General features: G+C 53.4%; 3 protein-coding genes across 7 annotated transcripts; 1 reads left to right on the top strand and 2 right to left on the bottom strand.

The window, feature by feature from the left end:
- Positions 1 to 59: 59 nt before the first annotated feature.
- Positions 60 to 5,429, bottom strand: afg3l2 (AFG3-like AAA ATPase 2). Of its 3 annotated transcripts, none has more exons than XM_062557550.1 (17): positions 5,228 to 5,429; positions 4,508 to 4,601; positions 4,346 to 4,414; positions 4,133 to 4,260; positions 3,909 to 4,061; positions 3,707 to 3,781; positions 3,453 to 3,574; positions 3,106 to 3,379; positions 2,892 to 3,029; positions 2,664 to 2,817; positions 2,444 to 2,551; positions 2,210 to 2,335; positions 2,022 to 2,132; positions 1,725 to 1,840; positions 1,444 to 1,644; positions 879 to 1,073; positions 60 to 752 (listed from the first exon to the last, which is right to left on the bottom strand). In XM_062557550.1, exons 1-17 carry the CDS (start codon positions 5,309 to 5,311, stop codon positions 513 to 515), a joined length of 2,388 nt encoding a protein of 795 aa, XP_062413534.1. In that variant the 5' UTR covers positions 5,312 to 5,429; the 3' UTR covers positions 60 to 512. The 3 variants fall into 3 exon arrangements, with proteins under 3 accessions (XP_062413534.1, XP_062413535.1, XP_062413536.1); XM_062557551.1 differs by having other exon boundaries at positions 4,133 to 4,257; XM_062557552.1 differs by lacking the exon at positions 5,228 to 5,429 and adding an exon at positions 4,695 to 5,210.
- Positions 5,430 to 5,543: 114 nt separating this feature from the next.
- Positions 5,544 to 10,713, top strand: fastk (Fas-activated serine/threonine kinase). The gene is made up of 11 exons (XM_037458167.2): positions 5,544 to 5,709; positions 6,180 to 6,945; positions 7,245 to 7,539; positions 7,854 to 8,041; positions 8,149 to 8,297; positions 8,376 to 8,592; positions 8,702 to 8,861; positions 8,935 to 9,026; positions 9,107 to 9,659; positions 9,731 to 9,845; positions 10,111 to 10,713. The coding sequence occupies exons 2-11, from the start codon at positions 6,222 to 6,224 to the stop codon at positions 10,195 to 10,197; spliced, it is 2,580 nt and encodes an 859-aa protein (XP_037314064.2). The 5' UTR covers positions 5,544 to 5,709; positions 6,180 to 6,221; the 3' UTR covers positions 10,198 to 10,713.
- Positions 10,714 to 10,801: 88 nt separating this feature from the next.
- ubtfl (upstream binding transcription factor, like) lies at positions 10,802 to 17,849 on the bottom strand. 3 transcript variants are annotated; one of them, XM_037458174.2, is made up of 21 exons: positions 17,301 to 17,849; positions 16,958 to 17,138; positions 16,009 to 16,082; positions 15,752 to 15,927; positions 15,241 to 15,324; positions 15,014 to 15,169; positions 14,867 to 14,931; positions 14,648 to 14,768; positions 14,456 to 14,566; positions 14,236 to 14,363; positions 14,022 to 14,163; positions 13,906 to 13,947; positions 13,713 to 13,823; positions 13,193 to 13,351; positions 12,965 to 13,093; positions 12,775 to 12,854; positions 12,119 to 12,308; positions 11,978 to 12,025; positions 11,593 to 11,730; positions 11,396 to 11,491; positions 10,802 to 11,110 (listed from the first exon to the last, which is right to left on the bottom strand). In XM_037458174.2, the coding sequence occupies exons 3-21, from the start codon at positions 16,067 to 16,069 to the stop codon at positions 11,051 to 11,053; spliced, it is 2,097 nt and encodes a 698-aa protein (XP_037314071.2). In that variant the 5' UTR covers positions 16,070 to 16,082; positions 16,958 to 17,138; positions 17,301 to 17,849; the 3' UTR covers positions 10,802 to 11,050. The 3 variants fall into 3 exon arrangements, with proteins under 3 accessions (XP_037314071.2, XP_037314072.2, XP_037314070.2); XM_037458175.2 differs by having other exon boundaries at positions 11,396 to 11,494; positions 12,983 to 13,093; positions 17,301 to 17,608; XM_037458173.2 differs by having other exon boundaries at positions 11,396 to 11,494; positions 17,301 to 17,607.
- Between the last annotated feature and the right edge of the window lie 57 nt (positions 17,850 to 17,906).

Here is a 17,906-nt window from a genome sequence, read left to right as displayed (position 1 = left end):
TCCGGTCTGCGTCACTTCCTTTGTGAGGGCTTCACATTAAAAGACTTTTACACGGCACGTGTATTTTAACTAGTTTATTAACTCGACACTTGAACACAAACTTTGTCTTGATAAAAACCTTTTAAATAAAGCCTTCATTGAGCTTAAAATGGTTGATCGCTTATTGATTTATTCAAATAATAAACACATATACACATAGGTGTTATGACCCATATCCCACACACACTGATCACAGACTCAAAGGCTGATGGGTAGATAGCTTTCATGTGAGCACTCAGTTACCACGGTGACCGCGCTACTGATGAAGACAGAACCTCCATCCATTTGGGGCTTTGTGGAGAGCCTGGGACTAACTGGAACCAGAGAACACATCTAGCACCTAAACTCAGATGTTTCACCAGGTTCTAGAACCACGAGGAGGTCCAGGAGGGTTCTCTGCCTTGGAGATGGAGTGAAAGGTGCATTCATTAAGTGGAGGATATGAGTGATGTGTCACAACCCCTGCAAAGGTTCTAGAAAGGCATTCCTCCAGAGATCTGGCGGGCCACCTGGTCCTCCGGGCTCTCCTCCTTTTCCTTCCTCTCCTGGTTCCAGTCCTTCAGACCCTCCGGCAGCGTCGTGTCCTCCTCCATGCCGCCGGTTCCCTCCACAAAGTCCTCGTACGTCGACTTCTCCACGAACGGACGCTTCCCCAGCAGCTCCACCATGTCACTCTTATCCAGAACCTCCTTCTCCAGGAGGCGCAGCGCAACCTGCAGCAACAAAGAACCCCAAAGAAGGGAGGCGTGTTCTCAGTTATTCAAGACCTAGAACCCTGCTTCTCACTGTAGAACCAGCCCCCCTATCTTCTCACAACCATGCAGCTAAGTCTCCGGTACCTTCTCCACCTCCGGCTTCTTGTCACTCAGCAGGAGGTGGGTTCTCTGGTGGGCCTCGCTGATCAGAACGCGGACCTCCGTGTCGATGAGCCGGGCCGTGGCTTCACTGTACGGTTTCTCCAAAACCATCTCGCCTTGCCGAGGGAGGTCGAAGGAGACCTGGCCCACCTTCTCGTTCATGCCGAACTGAACAATCTGCAGCCAGAGAGGAACCATCATGCTTAAAAAAGACTTTCACTTGGAGTACGTTCATGAGTTTTATTAACGACGAGTTTGTTACCGTCCAGAGTAAATCAATCAATATGAACACTTTAAATGACTCCACACGGCATCGTGGGTCGGCATCATTGACGGAAGGTCCCGTGTTTCCTTTAAAAAGGAAGCATTGAAGCACCTTTGCTGAATCAAGGACTTCTACACCTCAGCCCATTGACCTCTGACCTTTGCGTAGGCGCTCGGCGTGACATCTGACCTGTACGTAGCCGCTCGGCCTGACCTCTGACCTGTGCGTAGGCGCTCTGCCTGACCTCTGACCTGTGCGTAGGCGCTCTGCCTGACCTCTGACCTGTGCATAGGCGCTCTGCGTGACCTTACGCAGGTCGTCCTGAGCTCCCGTGGTGATGCGTCCGAAGAAGATCTCTTCTGAGACTCGTCCTCCCAGAGTCATACACATGCGGTCCAGGAGCTGCTCCTTGGTGTAAAGGTACTGCTCTTTTGGGAGGTACTGAGCGTAACCCAGACCCTTCCCTCTGGGGATGATGGACACCTGCACAGGTAACAACATCCTCCGTCACACCTGGCCGCATGTGGCACCGTGTCAAAACAAGGGAGGGAGAAGAACAGGACCTTCAGCAGAGGGTCGGCGTGCTCCAGGAACCAACCGGCGACGGCGTGACCGGCCTCGTGGTACGCCACCGTCTTCTTCTCCTCCGGCTGCAGAACCTGAGTCTTCTTCTCCAGACCTGCAACACAGACATGGTCACCTCAAGGACTCCTTCTGGACCATCACCTGCAGAGGCGTGTTCCCCATGGGGAACCAGGTCTATGAACATCACCTGCTGTAACTTTACAGACCACACGGTGTGATGAGAGAGGTAGCGGAGGGGGAAGGACAAGGAGAAGAGCGAGGACCTCGAGTCTCACCTCCGATCACCCGCTCGATGGCCTGCTCAAAGTGTTTCTGGTTGATGGCGTCCGACAGGTGGCGAGCAGCGATCAGAGCCGCCTCATTGCAGACGTTGGCGATGTCGGCGCCTGACAGACAGGGAGAGGACGCCCATGAGGTGGAGGCTTGGCTGTTAGAGGGAGGGGAGGACGAGCCGCGTGCTTACCTGAGAATCCAGGTGTGAGGGCGGCCATCTTCCTGGCCAGAGCGTCTTTGTCCAAGTCCTCCTCCAGCTTCAGAGGACGCAGGTGGACTTTAAAAATGGAGGCTCGACCTTTGATATCAGGGTGACCTGGGACACAAGCACAGCGTTTCCATCTTTCACTTCTAGAGAGGAGGACTTGACCTTCAGACAACAGTTTGACGACAGCTGTTTGAAGGTCAACCGTCGGTTTCTCACCGATGTAGATCTGTCTGTCAAAGCGTCCGGGTCTCATCAGAGCCGGGTCCAGGATGTCAGGTCTGTTGGTTCCTGCTAGAACCACAACGTTGGTTGCTGTGTTGAACCCTGAAGCACAGAGAGGAGTTTAGGGGTCTGTCATGTTCTCATAGACGTCCATGGGACCAGAGGAGCCCCCCCTGCTGGTCACTACAAAGAATGCAGCCTCGTCTCCACCCACCGTCCATCTCCACCAGCAGCTGGTTCAGCGTGTTCTCCTGCTCACTCTGTCCTCCGAAGTTCCCTCGTCCTCGCTTCCGTCCCACGGCGTCAATCTCGTCGATGAAGAGGATGCAGGGAGCGTTCTTCCTCGCCATGACGAACAGATCTCTGACCTGCACAGGAAGTGACGTTGGGACGAGGTGTGTGTGTGTAGATGCGTGTGTGTGTAGATGTGTGTGTGTCTCACCCTGGCCGGGCCGACGCCCACAAACATCTCCAGGAACTCGGATCCGTTGACGGTGATGAACGGTACGTCGGCCTCGCCGGCCGTGGCTTTGGCCAGAAGAGTCTTTCCTGTTCCTGGAGGACCCGTCAAGATGGCTCCCTACGCAGATGATGAAGAACCGTGAGGAGCTCAACCCTCAACCTATGGTCCTGGTCCTTGGACAGCTAAACCTCACCTTGGGGATTTTGGCGCCCAGGTCCTCATACTGTTTGGGGTTCTTCAGGAAATTGACAAACTCCATGATCTCCAGCTTGGCCTCCTCGCAGCCCGCCACGTCTTTGAACTTCACGTCGATCTCGTCCTTCAGAATCTTGGCCGTGGTCTCGCTGACGCTGAAGAGCCCCCCCATCCCCCGGCCAGGACGTCCCGCCCCCGCCGGCCCCCGCCGCAGCATGAAGAGCAGGAAGCCGATGATGAGCACCGTGGGGAGCATGCTCAGCAGGAAGGTGCTACGGAGGAAGCAGAACATGGGGGGTGAAAGCCTGAACCCGTTTGAGGCGAGGTGAAGGCAAGGTTCCTCACCCATCGCTCTCGGTGGAATAAACCACCGGCACTCTGTTCTCGCCCTCAATGCCCAGCTCGTACTGAGCAGTCTCCAGGTTCCTCTCGAAGGTGTCCACGCTGCCAATGTTGAACCACACGTACTGAAAGACACCAGCAGATGAACATCCTGCTTCCATCAGCAGGCAGGAGCTCCTAGGTTCCTTTCATCTATGGAACCATACGACTCCCAAAGCACTAAATAAAGAAGTCAACCTAAAATAAAACCTACTCACTCCGTCCACCGGCGTCTTCCCCGGAGAGAAGACCACTTTAACATAGCGCTTGTTAACCACCTCCAAGCGGTCCACCTGGAGGACAGCACGAACAGTTACACCACAGAAGGGTGGTGGCTTCAGGAAAAGATCCTTCAGCATCTCTCAGGTTTACAACTGCAGGTGAGCGGTCGGTAGAGATCTTTATTGAGATGTTCCTCACCACTCCTTTGGACAGGTGGTTGTTGAGGAAGTCTTTCCAGGTGACCTCTCGCCCTCCGTCCCTGAAGAAGAAGTAGTAGGTGATGGTGGTCCAGAAGGCTGCTCCGCTCAGGAGGAACATCCGAAAGTCTTTATCCTCCCAGGGAACATCTCCCTGAAACACCACCTGACGTGAGCCTCACACCACCGCGTGAGTTCTAGTGACAGTCGCACCTCCACACTGACCTTCTGCAGACGGCTGTACCAGTGGGACTCTTCCTTACGGCCTCCTCGCTTTCCTGATCCTCCTCCTGATCCTCCTCCTCCTCCTGATGACTTCCCAGAAGATCTCTGAGCATTGGCTGGTTTAGCTTCTGAGAAGATGCAATGTTAGGGGTAGATGGGGGTACACAGGACTTAGGTGGGGCGTAGACCACGTAGATGAGGGTCAATTTCTACCTTTGGTCGCTGCTTCGTCGTCACTTTTTTTGGGAGTTTTCTGACTTCCTGGAAAATATTTTTCAAAACCTGAAGAAGAAAAGAAATACAAAAACACGTCACTGTGTGTGTGACACACACACGCACGCACGCACACGCACACACACACACACACACACCTACCTTTAGGTGGTCTAGAGCTCAGTCTCCTGTAATCTCCCAGCAGGTCAAACACGAGGCTCCGCCCCCTCTCACGTCCCATGGTCAAACACGTCACCTGACATACAGGAAGTGGACTCAGAACACCGGTAACCACATATCAGTGATCAATAACCTGCAGGTCTCTGAGAGAAACAGTGTGTCATCTCACCAGTAATGATATGATCATAATCGTTATCAAAACACTGGATGAGGTCATTTGACACATATCAGACCGCCAATCAGTTCCATTGATTAGTTTAACTCAAAGAAGAGCAGGAGATAACACATTCAACCATCAAGATCAAATCTGGTTTATGTGGGTCTTCTCCCTCCTCCTCTTCTTCTTCTTCCCAAAGATCTCCCCTCCCTGTTCCTCCTCCTCTTACTACTAGTTTTCTTAGTCTCCTCCTCATAATACTCATCTCCTTTGTCTCCTCTTCCAACTACTTGTCTCCTTCTCCTCTTACTATTACTAGTCTCCTTCTCTCTTCTCCTTCTCTTGCTAGTACTTGTCTCCTTCTCCTCATATTACTCGTCTCCTAATTGTCTTCATCTCATCCTCCCAGAAGCGTCACGTGGCTGGTTTTATATCAAGGTTACGTCACTGAGTGGTGCAAAACAACGTCACACAGGTGCCGTTACGCTCGTGTCATTAAACGGCTAACGTGTCCCCGTTAGCATGTTAGCATGTTGTCTACCTACATGCCGGACCGGCGCGCTGGAGGCCAGCAGCAGCCGGAAGGCGCTCGTGCCCCCGGCGGACAACCGCAGGTACCGGTGAGCCATCCTCACGAGTCGCTAAGCACGAAACAAGAGCGAAGTTTGAGTTCCGTAACCGCTCCGCTCCGCCATCTTTTCCCCAGGTCTTTACTGGTCCAATGAAGCCTGAGGAACAAGTGGCGCTTTACTGCCCCCTGCCGGCACGGAGTGTCTCGCACTTTTACTCTCACAAGCACGCGCACACGCGTCACAGTTTAGTGACACTTTGCAGGGCCTGTGGAGGGCAGCAACACCGCGTCACTGCGTCAGGTCTACCGCTAATTGAGACGAAGAAGAAGACCGGGATGGCGGCTTGTGTGGAGGAATGAAGCGGCTGACCGCTGACTGCCTCTCCGGTGAACCCGCCCTCTCTGCGGCCTCAGGTGTTTCACAGAGCGGAGTCGCCACTGTGACTGAGCTATGAGGTAAACACCGAGTTCCCGGAGTTGTTACCCGGTTAATAACGTGTTCATATGGCTGGGCGAAGGGCACATTGATGCTAACATGCTAACAGATCAGCTGGAGGCGGCGCTGACAGCTAGTTAGGGTTAGCTTGTTTTAGGTTGAGAGGCCTGAAGCATTGGTTAGCTTCTATTAACTTAGTTGAGCCTTAGCCTTGGTTAGCTTGTGTTAACTAAGTTAGTCTGGCCTGTATCATTGGTTAGCTTGTATTAACTTAGTTGTCTTAGCCTGGGTTCGGTTGTTTAACTTGAATAGAATGCAGCCTTTGTTATCTTGGTTTATCTTAGTTAAGCCCGTAGCCTCGGTTAGCTTAGGTCAACTTAGTTTAGCCTCGGTTTGCTAGTTTTGAGTTAGTTTAGCTTGTTGATGGCAGAACGTCATCATATCATCTTCACATGTCGGTGTGTCTCTCTCTCTCCCCCCCCCCCTATAGGAGTGGTGTGCCGTTGCCTCCAGGCGTCCTGGCTTTTGGACAATGCTGTGTTTGTCCACTGGGCGGCGCCTCCTGAGCCGAGCGCACCGCCCCCCCCGCCCCGCCCCCCTGTCAGTCAACATGTATGCCACCCGCCTCTACAGCACTGCGGGAGGAGGAGGCGGAGGAGGAGGTGGGGTTAAACAGGGCCGAAGGGCGGGAGTTGCAATGCTCGAGGCCCCCAACCCCCCCCACCCTCACCTCCCCCCTCCCTACCCGCTGTACCAGGGTCGCCTTGACGCCCCCCGAGGAGCGCACTTTCACTACCACGGCCACCTGGCTCCGCCTCTGCTGCCCCCCCACTATCAGCACCCGGCCCACTTCCACACGTATGGCGGCGCGGCGCCGGCTGGTGGCAACAAGAAGAAGACGTGGAACTTCATCCACGAGAAGATGAGCTACGACACGTTCTTCACCATGAAGAGGCTCATCGAGCGCTCGCGCCGCCCCGACGAGGTGCTCCGCTGGGTCGCCCAGAACCCGGCCAAGATCTCCCACAACCACTACCCCGTTGCCTTGCAGAAAATCGGGCAGCTGCTACAGGCCGCGCCCCCGGCGCCGGGCGGCGGGGGCGCGGCCCCTGACCCCGAGGCCCCGGAGGGAGGCGACGGGCGTGAGATCCTGGAGCACCAGGACTTCCACTCGCTCTGCAACGCCATCGTCAACGACTGCCCCAAGTTCGACAACTTCAGCATCGTCAACTGCCTGTACGCTGTGGCCGCGCTCGGTGAGTCACTCTTACGCAACCAGGAAGTAGCCACTCAGGTGGGGCACCACAGGGGTCGCTGGCCCCATGATGTCACGCACTGGTTGGCATGTGTTGTTGAAGTGTTCTCATTGAGTTATTTCAACGAGAACTGACAGGAAAAGGAGGAGAACTCAGGTAACCCAGGTGTGCAAACACACAAGGTGTGTGAGGGGGGGGGGGGGCTTTCACGAGATCGGCAATACAACAGGAAACCTGAATCAACGGTGGGGTTCTGGAGCGGGTCAGCTGATCACAGTGGGTCTCTGCGATGTCTCCAGGTCTATCCAGTGACTCTCAGGTGGTCCAGGTTTTGGAGGCGGAGTCTCAGTCCCGACTGAACCAGTTCAACCAGAAGGACGTGTCCATGGTGTTCAGCTCCAGCATGAAGCTGCACATGGGCAGCCAGCACCCTCTGACGGAGGCCTGCCTGGCCGGCCTGGAGAAGAACCTGGAGAGAGAGAGACACCCGCAGACGCTCTTCCTGCTGCTCTCGTACTACCGACTCAAGTGGCGCCTGCTGCAGCCGCAGGAGCCCACCGACCCTCCCAACTCTGAGCAGCTGCTGGCCAACAGGTGAGCGTGACATCATCAAGTTGCTGTCATGGGCTTCTCCGACACTAAAGAGACATTCCTTCATCTTCACCGTCAGAGTAAAGCAGAAAAATCCAAGGTGGAAACTTAATACAAAGCAAACAGTTCTGTCCAATAATCGTTAGAATCTGATTCTGACCTTCTCAGCTCCATTGGAGCGTTGTATCTATGATGCCTCACCTGAGTGCACCTCCCTGTCGAGATGTTCTCAGGAGTTTCTTCTTACCAATCAAGGAACGTAAGGAGCATCTCTGATTTTGAACCCGTGTAACTGGTTTGATCTCGTGGTCTTTCAGGAAGATCCTTCGTCTGGTCAAACACACGCTGGCGAGCGTCAGTGGCGTCCGCGACCAGGAGATGGCGCTGTTGGACGAGATGTTGGCGGCGTGTGTTCGGGAGGCGAGCAACAAGAGTCTGGAGCTGATCTTCAGCTCCCACCTGTTCTACCAGAACCGGCAGGAGAGGTTCATCAGCAGCCTGGCAGGTGAGTTCTTCTCTATATCGCTCTACTCCGCATGTCTCCACGGTGATGCGAATCCATTTTGGCCCCACCTGCATCCTCCTCATCACGTGATCTGTTGCCTCTGACAGAGGAGCTTCCTAAGAAGGTGGAGAGCATCACGCCGTACACCATGGCTCTGATTGCTAAATACGTCGCTCGCCATCGCCTGAGAGAGACCCGGCTGCTGGACACCATCGCAGACTTTGTGGTGAAGAAGGCCGAGTACCTGGACAGTAAGGTGAGGACCTGCACGGGTGCTCCTGGGGTTTCGTGGCGTTGCTGTCCGTCACTGCAGGTGTGTCTGCCGTGTCCCCAGGTGATTCAGAAGCTGGTGTTCCCGTTCAGCAGGATGAGCTACCGCCCCTCCAACCAGCAGCAGTTCTTCTCCCGCTTGGAGGAGGTGGTGGAGCTGAAGGCCCTCAGCTCGCCGCTCGCCACCGTCAACATCCTCATGTCTCTGTTCCAGCTGGGACACTTCCCCGGCCCGGTGCTGCACTGCGTCTTCTCCTCCGCCTTCATCAGCAACGTCACCAGTCAGTATGACGCGCACAGAGGATCGGACCCAACGCCACCACAAGTGGTTTTACAATGAGGGGAACCACTACTGACCCACCTGCTGCCCCCCCCCCCTGTGTTCCTCAGACAGTCCGTACGCAGTCATCGTCCGCCGCTACCTGTCCCTGCTGGACGCCGCCGTGGAGCTGGAGTACCGAGAGTACTCGGGGCCGCGGCTCCACGAGGCCCACAAGGTGCTGATGTTTGACCACGCCCTGACCGCCGACGAGGTCAACCGCAAATACAGGTAACGCGCCTGCCGCAGTGAGCGATGGTTGCTGCTCTCACGGTGTGACCGGTTCCTCTGGTTCTCCCACCAGTTACAAAGGTCTGGTGGCTGAAGCTCTGCGGCAGCTGGTCGGAGAACAGAACTACAAACAGGATGAAGTATTGGCACCAGGTTACAATACAGGTACCACACACACACACACACACACACACACACACACAGCATGCCCTGCCTGCTTCTGATGACCCCCTCCTGGTCCTCAGACTTCCTGCTGTGGATGGATTCCTCTGGTCGGGTTCTACCAATCAGAACCGGCATCCCTCCCGAGTCCAAGACAGCTGACGATGCGGTTACCGTGGTGACGGCAGAGTTCCAGAAGTTGTCCCCGTTTGTGGTGCAGCAGGAGGGTGCCGATCAGCTGTGTCCGGTGGGCGGGGCCCCAGAACCCACCGTGGCCCGGGGGAGGCCCGGCACGGGTGGAGGCCCGTATGAACCTTACTACGTCCCTGCAGCAGACTTCTACTCCAGCTTGGCCAAGGAGCACTCTCTGGAGAGCCAGGACAGCTCCACCCTCAGTAGCCCCCCCTCCGACGGTCCCCCTGGGGGGGCCCAGGGTCCGGCCGAGGCCACGGCCCCCGACTCCCTCTTCCAGTTCTCCATCGGGAAGATCCTGGAGGATGAGGCGGGCCGCGCAGGGGACCTGGCAGGCTTCTATGAGGGTAGTCTATATCCTGAGGGCCAGGGGGCCGACGGAGGGCCCCCGCCCCTCCGACCCGCCACCGACGCCCCCCCAATGGACCAGAGACACATCCGGAGGTCAGTCCTGCTCACTTGGTCCTCGGGGGGGACGTGGAATGGATGAGTAACTCGGTTCTGTGTCTCCTCAGGGTCATCATGTCCGTCAACGACAAGTGGCACTACTGCCACAACTCTGAGGTTCTGGTGGGCTCGCGGGCCATGAGGGACCGGCACCTAAGGCTGCTGGGATACGTCATCCTCCAGGTGGGTCACCCTCACGCTGCCCTCCCTTTGGGTCCAGTTAGAACAAAGTGAATTCACTCCAAACTCACCGTAGGAATCTGGGTCAGGACTTTTTTTTTTTACGTCCTTTTTGCTGCATTTGTCTACTGGAGTCTAATCTTTAGACTGAAAAGCCGTTGGCATGGTTACATGACATCATAGCATCAGTTGTTCACCTGGGCTCCTCGTGAAGTCCAGATCTAAAGGTTCTGACTCCATAAGAAGACGTGATGTTGTTTCCTCTCAGCTGCCGTACCCGGAGCTGGAGAAGCTGAACGGCATCGAGGAGGTGAAGCAGTACCTGCACCAGAAGCTGCTAGATGTCCCACTATGACGTGTGTGTGTGTGTGTGAGTGAGAGAGAGAGTGTGTGTGTGAGTGAGAGATATATGGATGTGAGGAAGCAGTGATCCACCATGAAGCTTCTTAAAGAGACTTTTCTCTTCTGATGAAAGTTTTTTCCTTCGTCGCCTTTTGTCTGAAGAATCGTTTGTGGAAGAAGTAAAGTCACGTTAAATGAGACACGCAGTTAGAGAGGTGACGACATATCGGGGTGCGTATAAAACCTTAGTTTTTTGGGGGGGGGTGTTTGGTAACCACGGTGAAGATGCATGTGTGGGACGGTTTTTGGTGTTATCACTGTTTTATAAATCCAGAGAGAAGGGAATGATGGGTACTGGGGCCAGATGGTTACCGTGGTAACCAGGGGGGATTGTGTAAGGCTGAATGTTTGTGCTAGTGATGAATGTCTGGGTCAAAGGTTAGATTATTTATTGGTTTTTGAGAGGAAAGAAGCTTGTTTATATTCTATAAATCTATTCATTCAAACATCTATAAAAACCTGAAACCGTGTCGTGTGTGTTTTCACTTGTTGTTATGACGACCACCAAGTATTTATGTTCATGTCAATGAGGTCGGGTACATAATCAAGAACACAAATGAGAAAAAGTGCATTTATTCGTTAATAATTTTCTCAGGCGGGAAGCTCCTCCCTCAGGTAACAAGTCTCCGCCCCCACATCTAAAAATAAACCTCCACGATCAGATAAAAACCAACGACAGACCACGCCCCCGTCGGAGGAAGGGGCCAGTGTGACGAACTGCTCTCATTGGTCCGCCCGGATGATTGGCATGTGAGGAGGCGTGGCCTGCACAGCCTGTCCTCTCCAATGAGGGGAAGGGGGCAGAGCTAATCAGAGTCCGAGTCGCTGGATTCGTCTGAGGAGCTCTGATCTTCATCGTCATCGTTCTGAGGAAACATTTGGTGAAAGTTTTACATGGTTGCCATGGGGATACTGATGAAGTGTTAGATTTGACCTTCGATTTCCACAAATAGTGTTTTAGACGTGATCATTAATTTCACAATATTTAGAGTTGTGATCTGGATGTTAATGAGATTAGTCGTGAGCGACCCTACTGGTCAACAACGCCGTTACCATGGTGACAGGCAACAAATGCGGTGGCCTTTAGCACCTTCAGGACCTCTGGTGCCCAGGGACTAGTCTGGCTCTTTCAAAAAGAGATTATTTGTCACCTCGTCGTCTTCGTCGTCGCTGTCTGAGCTTCCTGACGTCTCATCGTCTTCATCAGAGTCCGACGACTCACTCTTCCCCGTTGAGTCGGACACGTCCTGCTGCAAGACACAGAGCACGTTATGGTGTGGCGGCGTGTTGCTGCGTGTTGCGGCTTGTGGCGGCGTGTTGCGACGTGTGGCGGCGTGTTGCTGGTTACCTTGGCGCGGTACGCCATGGCCCTCTTGGCGACCCCGGCCGGCTGCGTCGCGGCTCTTGAACCGGCCGGTTTTCCCTTCGCCGTCACGCGGACTTTAGCTACTGGACTGCTGCGGACTTTAGTGGAGCTGCGACGCTTCTGATGGAGCAAACAAACAAGAAGTTGCAGCTTGGTGCTCGTCATGGTGCTTCAGGAAGTTTAAGAGAACGTTACAGTGAGCTGATTAAAAAGTACATTATATCCTTATTAATATTAACTCTGGTCACCACCCTCTAAGCAGTGACCTTTACTGGTCCAGAAGACCAGATCTAGAGATCTAACCCTGTGGAGCAGAACAGTTCAAATGGAACATGTTGGGTTTTTAAGTTAAAGAGAGAGAACTCACCGAGGAGGAGAACTCTTTGTAGACGGCTCGGTCCTGAGGAGACAGAGACTGGAGAGGAGAAGGAGACATGCTGTGATGAGCCCTGACCTCTCTGTCAATCACCTTCACCGCTCAGAAACCTAAAAGATCAGCATCGGTTACCTTGACCCAGTCCTCCAGCTCGGCCTTGTACTCCCCCTGCTGCTCCTCCACCATCTTCTTGTACTTGTCTTTCTGAGTCTGGCTCAGCTTGTGCCACCTCTTGCCGATCTCCACCATCCGCTCCTTCAAGCTGAAGTGGTTCAGCTCGCCATTGGTCAGCAGCTCCTGGGAGAACATCTGATAGCCGCTCCTGTTGGATGAAAACAGCAGGGGGCGGGGCTTATTACAGAGCTTTATGTCACTATTTGGTTACATTCTGTATCAGAATATTCATCTGCAACTATTCAGAATCACAGATTCTCTAAAAAGTTTCTAAAAACTTGTTCATTGTCATAAAAATGAATAATGTGGAACAGAACCTGGAGTCCAGATCCAGTTTGGATTCAAATAGTCAAAGAAATGACCTCCTGACATCTTTTCCTAACCACTATTCCTTGACCTCTGGAAAAGGTCACAGGGTCAAGGAAAGATGGTTAGGAGAGTTGATGAGGAGTTAGGAAAGGACAAGGCGGTGTTTAGGGATGGACTCCACCTCCACGGAGCTGCTGTGATGGACGGAGACGCATCGGAGATGCCTTCATGCGTCGTTACATTGGGAGCCATGCAAACAACCAGTCATGTGATCAGAGTCATGTGATCAGGGTCATGTCACTCACACAGGAGGCTTCTTTGGTTCTCCATTGAACTTGGGTTTCCTCTGCGCTGCAGGTGGAGTCCTCATCTCCAACAGCTCCTTCTGCATGAGACACAAGCGGCTCAATCCTCACATACGTGTGACATGTTTTACATGGTGCTGCAGCCTCGGCAGAAGGGGGAGGAGTCAGCGTGGGGGCGTGGCTCACTGACCACAGGTTGGTACTGAACCTCGTAACGCTTCTGGTCCTCCGCCGCCTTCTTGATCCAAGGAATCTTCTCCTTCTTCTCCATCGACTTCCAGGCCGCCTCCACGGCCGCCTGCGCCTTCCTGCGGTCGCTCTGTGGAGTCACATGACCACCTTTAAACGACGGCGTGGTCCGTGTCGGGCAGCTGGTCTGCTTCCACACGGCGTGGTGATGAGGAGGAATTGAGCTCACTCGGTATTTGGCCAGGTAGTCTCCCATCACGCTGTGCTGCCACATCTCCTCAGCGGTTTTCGGTGTCTCAGGAAGCTTCCCCGTCTTCTTCCCGTCCCGTCTCTCTTTTGTCTGCTCGCCTGGTGTCCACGTCTCCGGCTCCTCCTCCCGACCACGCTCCTGGGATGAGAGGGGTGAGATGTAAATACATGTGGACACGTATCTGTAGACATGCACAGTGACGCTTGGACCTTCCTTTAACCCGGAAGGTTCTCCATGAACAGTTCAATCCACATTATGGCATCACTGCCTTGAGCTTGGAGACGTGGTGGAGACCACTTGATGAAGGTCGACGGCAGCATCAGAACGAGGACGCCGAGAGCGTCACAAACTGCTCAACCACTGGGATTCAAACACACAACCATCTCAATGGTTCCCACAGAACAGTGAGCAGCCGCTGTGTGGACCATGTGAGAGGTCAGGGTGTACATCTACGGATGGATACAGCTGCTGGCAGTGAGGAGGAGAAGGAGGTTCAGACCTTGCCCGGGGACTTGGCTCTGTGGGGGCTGGCGGACACGCCCCCTCCCGCTCTGGCTCCTCCCAATTTTTCCTCGCCCATGACTCGGTTTCGCTCCTCGTCTGGAAGACTCTGAAACACAAAGTCCAGCTGGTGACCACGAGCCGGTGGCATCTCTTTCTACTGGGTTTTGGAGCTTCTGATACCGACGTACCTCCAGGAACCTCTGCAGGTCCACGTCGTACTGCTTCTTTCTCTGGCGACACACAGACAGGAAGTGAGAGCGCCTCCCAAACAGAGGACAGTGCGCGGTGGCGAGATGGTACCGACCTGCTCACAGCGCTTCTGGAACATGTCCTTCTCCTTCTGGGTCATCATCCTCCACTGTTTGCTGCAGAGCACCATGCGCTCCGTGCAGGGGACGTCCTTCATGTTCACCATCAGCTCGGCGCAGTACAGCGAGTACCCGTTACTGGCCCAAAGCACACCAGTTAGTGAGGATTCTTCTGCCCAGTCCACACAAACACGGCTAACTAGGACTCACGGTGGAGGTTTTGTCGGCCGTCCATCAAATTTGTCCTTCAGCTGTCTCTCTGCTTTAGTTAGGACGGACCGGACGTGATCATCGGAGGTCACATCTGGGTGAGCGACATGATACGCTCTCATACTGCCCTGCACACACACACACACACACACACACACACACCATGATCAGGGTGGACACCAACAGGCAGGAGACACGGAGGCTCGGTGGGCTCTGGTACCTCGTAATCCTTCTGAAGCTCCAGAGCCTTGCTGATCCACTTGAGTCTCCTCTTGTCAGACAGTTGGGACCACTGTCTCCTCAGAGCCTCCTTCAGCTCCTTCTGACTCACCTAGGAGCAACAAACAGTCCCACTGACGTCATCCACCCCTGCTCTGTGTGTGTGTGTGTGTGTGTGTGTGTGTGTGTGTACCTCCGGGTGCAGCTTCAGGTAGGTCTTCTTCTCGTGGTTGTGCCACAGCTGTTGAGGAGTTTTGGGTTTCTCCGGCAGATCGGACTTCTTCCTCTCCTCGATCAGCTCCGGATGTTCTTCTCTGCAGGTCAGCTGACGTTAGCTACACTACACGCTAAATGCTAAATGCTAAACAGCAGACAATAACACTACTTTCCACCCGGTGAGTTTGACGCTTACTTGAATCGAGCCATGTTCTTCTCAAACTCTTCCTTCTCCCGTTGGAACTCTGTGATGTACTTTTGCTGCAGTGGAGTAAAGACCAGCTGCCGTTATGATGGGTGTCTGCAGTGCGTGGATCTGAGGGGAGGAGGAGAAGCTGCTCACCTTCTTCTTGTCAGGCAGCTCCTTGTACTTCTTGGACAGGATCTTGGTCAGGTCCAGGTTGCTCATCTCCGGGTGGATTTTGGCGTATTTGGCTCGTTTCTCCATGAAGAAGCGGAAGTACGGAGTCAGAGGTTTTTTGGGGAAATCTGGGTGAGTCTGTTTGAACATAAGGTCAAAGGTCAGCGGACGACGTCTTCCACGCCATTTAGTGAACAGGAGAGTCTCACCTTCAGCTTCTTTCCTTTGTAGGGGTTCTTTACAGACTCCATGGCGTCTACGATGAGCTCCGTCATGGTTCTGTACTTGCGGACCTGGAGCACACAAACACGCCTCATGTGCTCCACGTTCATACTGTACAGGTTCTTCTTCTTTGTGTCAGTTACACTCTGATCCACTGGCTGGAGGCTAAACTGCATTTCCTTGTCTCAGTAACTGTATTCAGTGCAATGACAGAAAGCTGAATGTCATGTTACAGCGAGCTAGAAAGACGGAACCCGACCCCTCTGACCCCGCCAGGAGGAGGAGGAGGAGGCCGAGCTCCATCAGGACCAAGACCTCAGGCCACAAAGACCTTCCACGCCACTTAGCGCTTTACGTTGCTCATTTTCTTTGCTTGTATGTTTGTATCCATTTGGTTTTGGTTTTATTTTTCTAAGCTGCACCAATCACCAGAACAAATGACCGCAACGAGGTGTAAATGATCTGATGCGTCATGACATCATCAGCATGCTTTCTTACCTCAGATGAGACTCGCTGCCATTTCTGCCGGCACATTTCTCCGGTGAAGCTGCCGAAACAAACTTTGGCCCAATCGAAGTGGGACTCTGTGGTTTTATACTTCATGCTGTCGGTGTCCGGCAGCAGAGAGTGGATCTTCTCCAGGAGAGTCAGACAGTCCTCCTTTGTCCAATCATCTACACACACACACACACACACACACATAAGCTGCAGCCTCAGGTGTTGATGTCTGAAGGTCCCAGGAGGTCAAAGGTTACCTGGTTCATTTTTTATCCTTGAGCTCTGAGCCGCTGAGACGCTGCTGCTGCCATTCATCATGCAGCGAGGACGTCTACACACACACACACACACACACACACACACACACACACACAGGTTAAGTTTGGCCAGTGGCTTTCAACCATCACATGATCTACATCAGCGGTTGTCATGGAGACGGCTCTGTTGTCATGTCGAAAACTGTGATGAAAGGCTATCAACGTCCTCATATGTTCCTCAGACATTAGGCTGCTTGGTGGCCGGACAAATGACGTCACCGCGGCCCCCTGCGGGTCGGACCCCGCAGATCGGACCGCAGGTCCCTCGTTTCCGGCTGCGCTCCGCCACAAAGTTCCGCCAAACTCCATGGAGAGAAAATTCTATTTAAATCCAACGCACTGAGAGGTAAATATTCAGCTCCTTTAAGACATTTTGTATGAACTACTCTCCATTTGGGCTTTGATCAAAACACACAGTGGGGTCGTTTGGGGTCTAAACCCTGAACGGGGAGCGGGCCGTCGGGCTCCAGCTGCCCGGTAATGGCGTCCCTCCTCCGGCAGGAGTCACCACGTAGCTTCCGCTGACACGAGTGGCGTGAAACCATTTTAGGGGGAATTTGGAAACTGCATGTTTTTAACCAATCAACGCCAATTAAAAAAAAACCAATCCACCCAATAGTTTTGTTTCGTAAACACAAACATTTGGCACGTGTAGCAGAACATTCGTCATTTAGAAGAAACACTAGCAAAACAGGGTTAAAATGCCCCGGCGGGTTTAAACCGGGGTTCTGGCGTCTGCATGAAGCTCGCTCGTTGTTTGCGGAGCGGAGCGACGACGCGCCGCTGCCCAACAAGCTCCACCGAGGAGCCGCCATCTATGATCCGCTCACTCGGGGACGGGCGAGCAAAACACCCTCAAATGAGTCCGAAAACCCGGGCGACCACTCACCTTCGATCCGGGCACAGAGCCGGGACAACACCACGCGCCGCTGTGGTCCGGTGGCTCGGTTTTGGGCTCTCTAAGTGGGTTGTTTTCCGCCGTCAGCCCCGGGGAGTCCGCTCGGAACGAACCCGACAAAAGGAGCGTCTAGTCCGGTGTGAAACTCCGCCCCGCGCCGCAGGGGGAGGAACTCGTGGAGGAAAGGGAGAGGACAAAGGATGAAACCAGAGACGGGGCAGAAAGTCGCTCCATAACCCGGTGAATACATGTCATCATCATTTGATGTGTTTATTATAACAACATGGCACAATGTAATTAAACAACAACGCACATCTTTTCGTCGGACTTTCACCTGGTTCGGGTCCAGATGCCCGGCACGGAAGTTAAAGGGATCGGGGACCGGAGGCAGAGGGACCGGAGATAGAGGCACCGAGGGGCCACAGAGGAGAGCCGGGCTCCAACAGGGGGGCACAGGCCGCCGAGCGGCCGGCTCTTCCCTGGACATCCGCGGCTAGGAGAGGGCGGAAGAACCGGCCACATGGTTCATTCACTCAATTAAGCAACACATGTCCTTTAAAATATAATCCTTTAAAAGCCTTGTGATAATGTATCGTAAAATCCTCTCAATAACTTGAACATAACACAGAAATATTTTAATCAGCCATACACGTTTTAAGGGTTTAAATAACAATAGAATATTTTAAAATCCTTTCAATGTAGAAATTAATTGACTCAATTCATTCTCATGCTGTTTAATTAATTTGAAGGGAGTTCAACACTTAAAGACCGTTAAACTAAGCAGAAATGACATTAAAGTATCTGCATGTTACAAACCATTAACTGATCACAAGATAGAGGTGGATTGCGCATGCGTGACGAGGTCCAGTTATGAGGAGAGATCAGAAAAATATACACGAATATTGATTATATATATATTCAAACTGCACATTAATATATA

The sequence above is a fragment of the Pungitius pungitius genome, chromosome 15 (assembly GCF_949316345.1).
Source record: "Pungitius pungitius chromosome 15, fPunPun2.1, whole genome shotgun sequence".
Lineage (NCBI taxonomy): Eukaryota > Metazoa > Chordata > Actinopteri > Perciformes > Gasterosteidae > Pungitius > Pungitius pungitius.
This window is presented reverse-complemented; position numbering and strand designations above follow the sequence as displayed.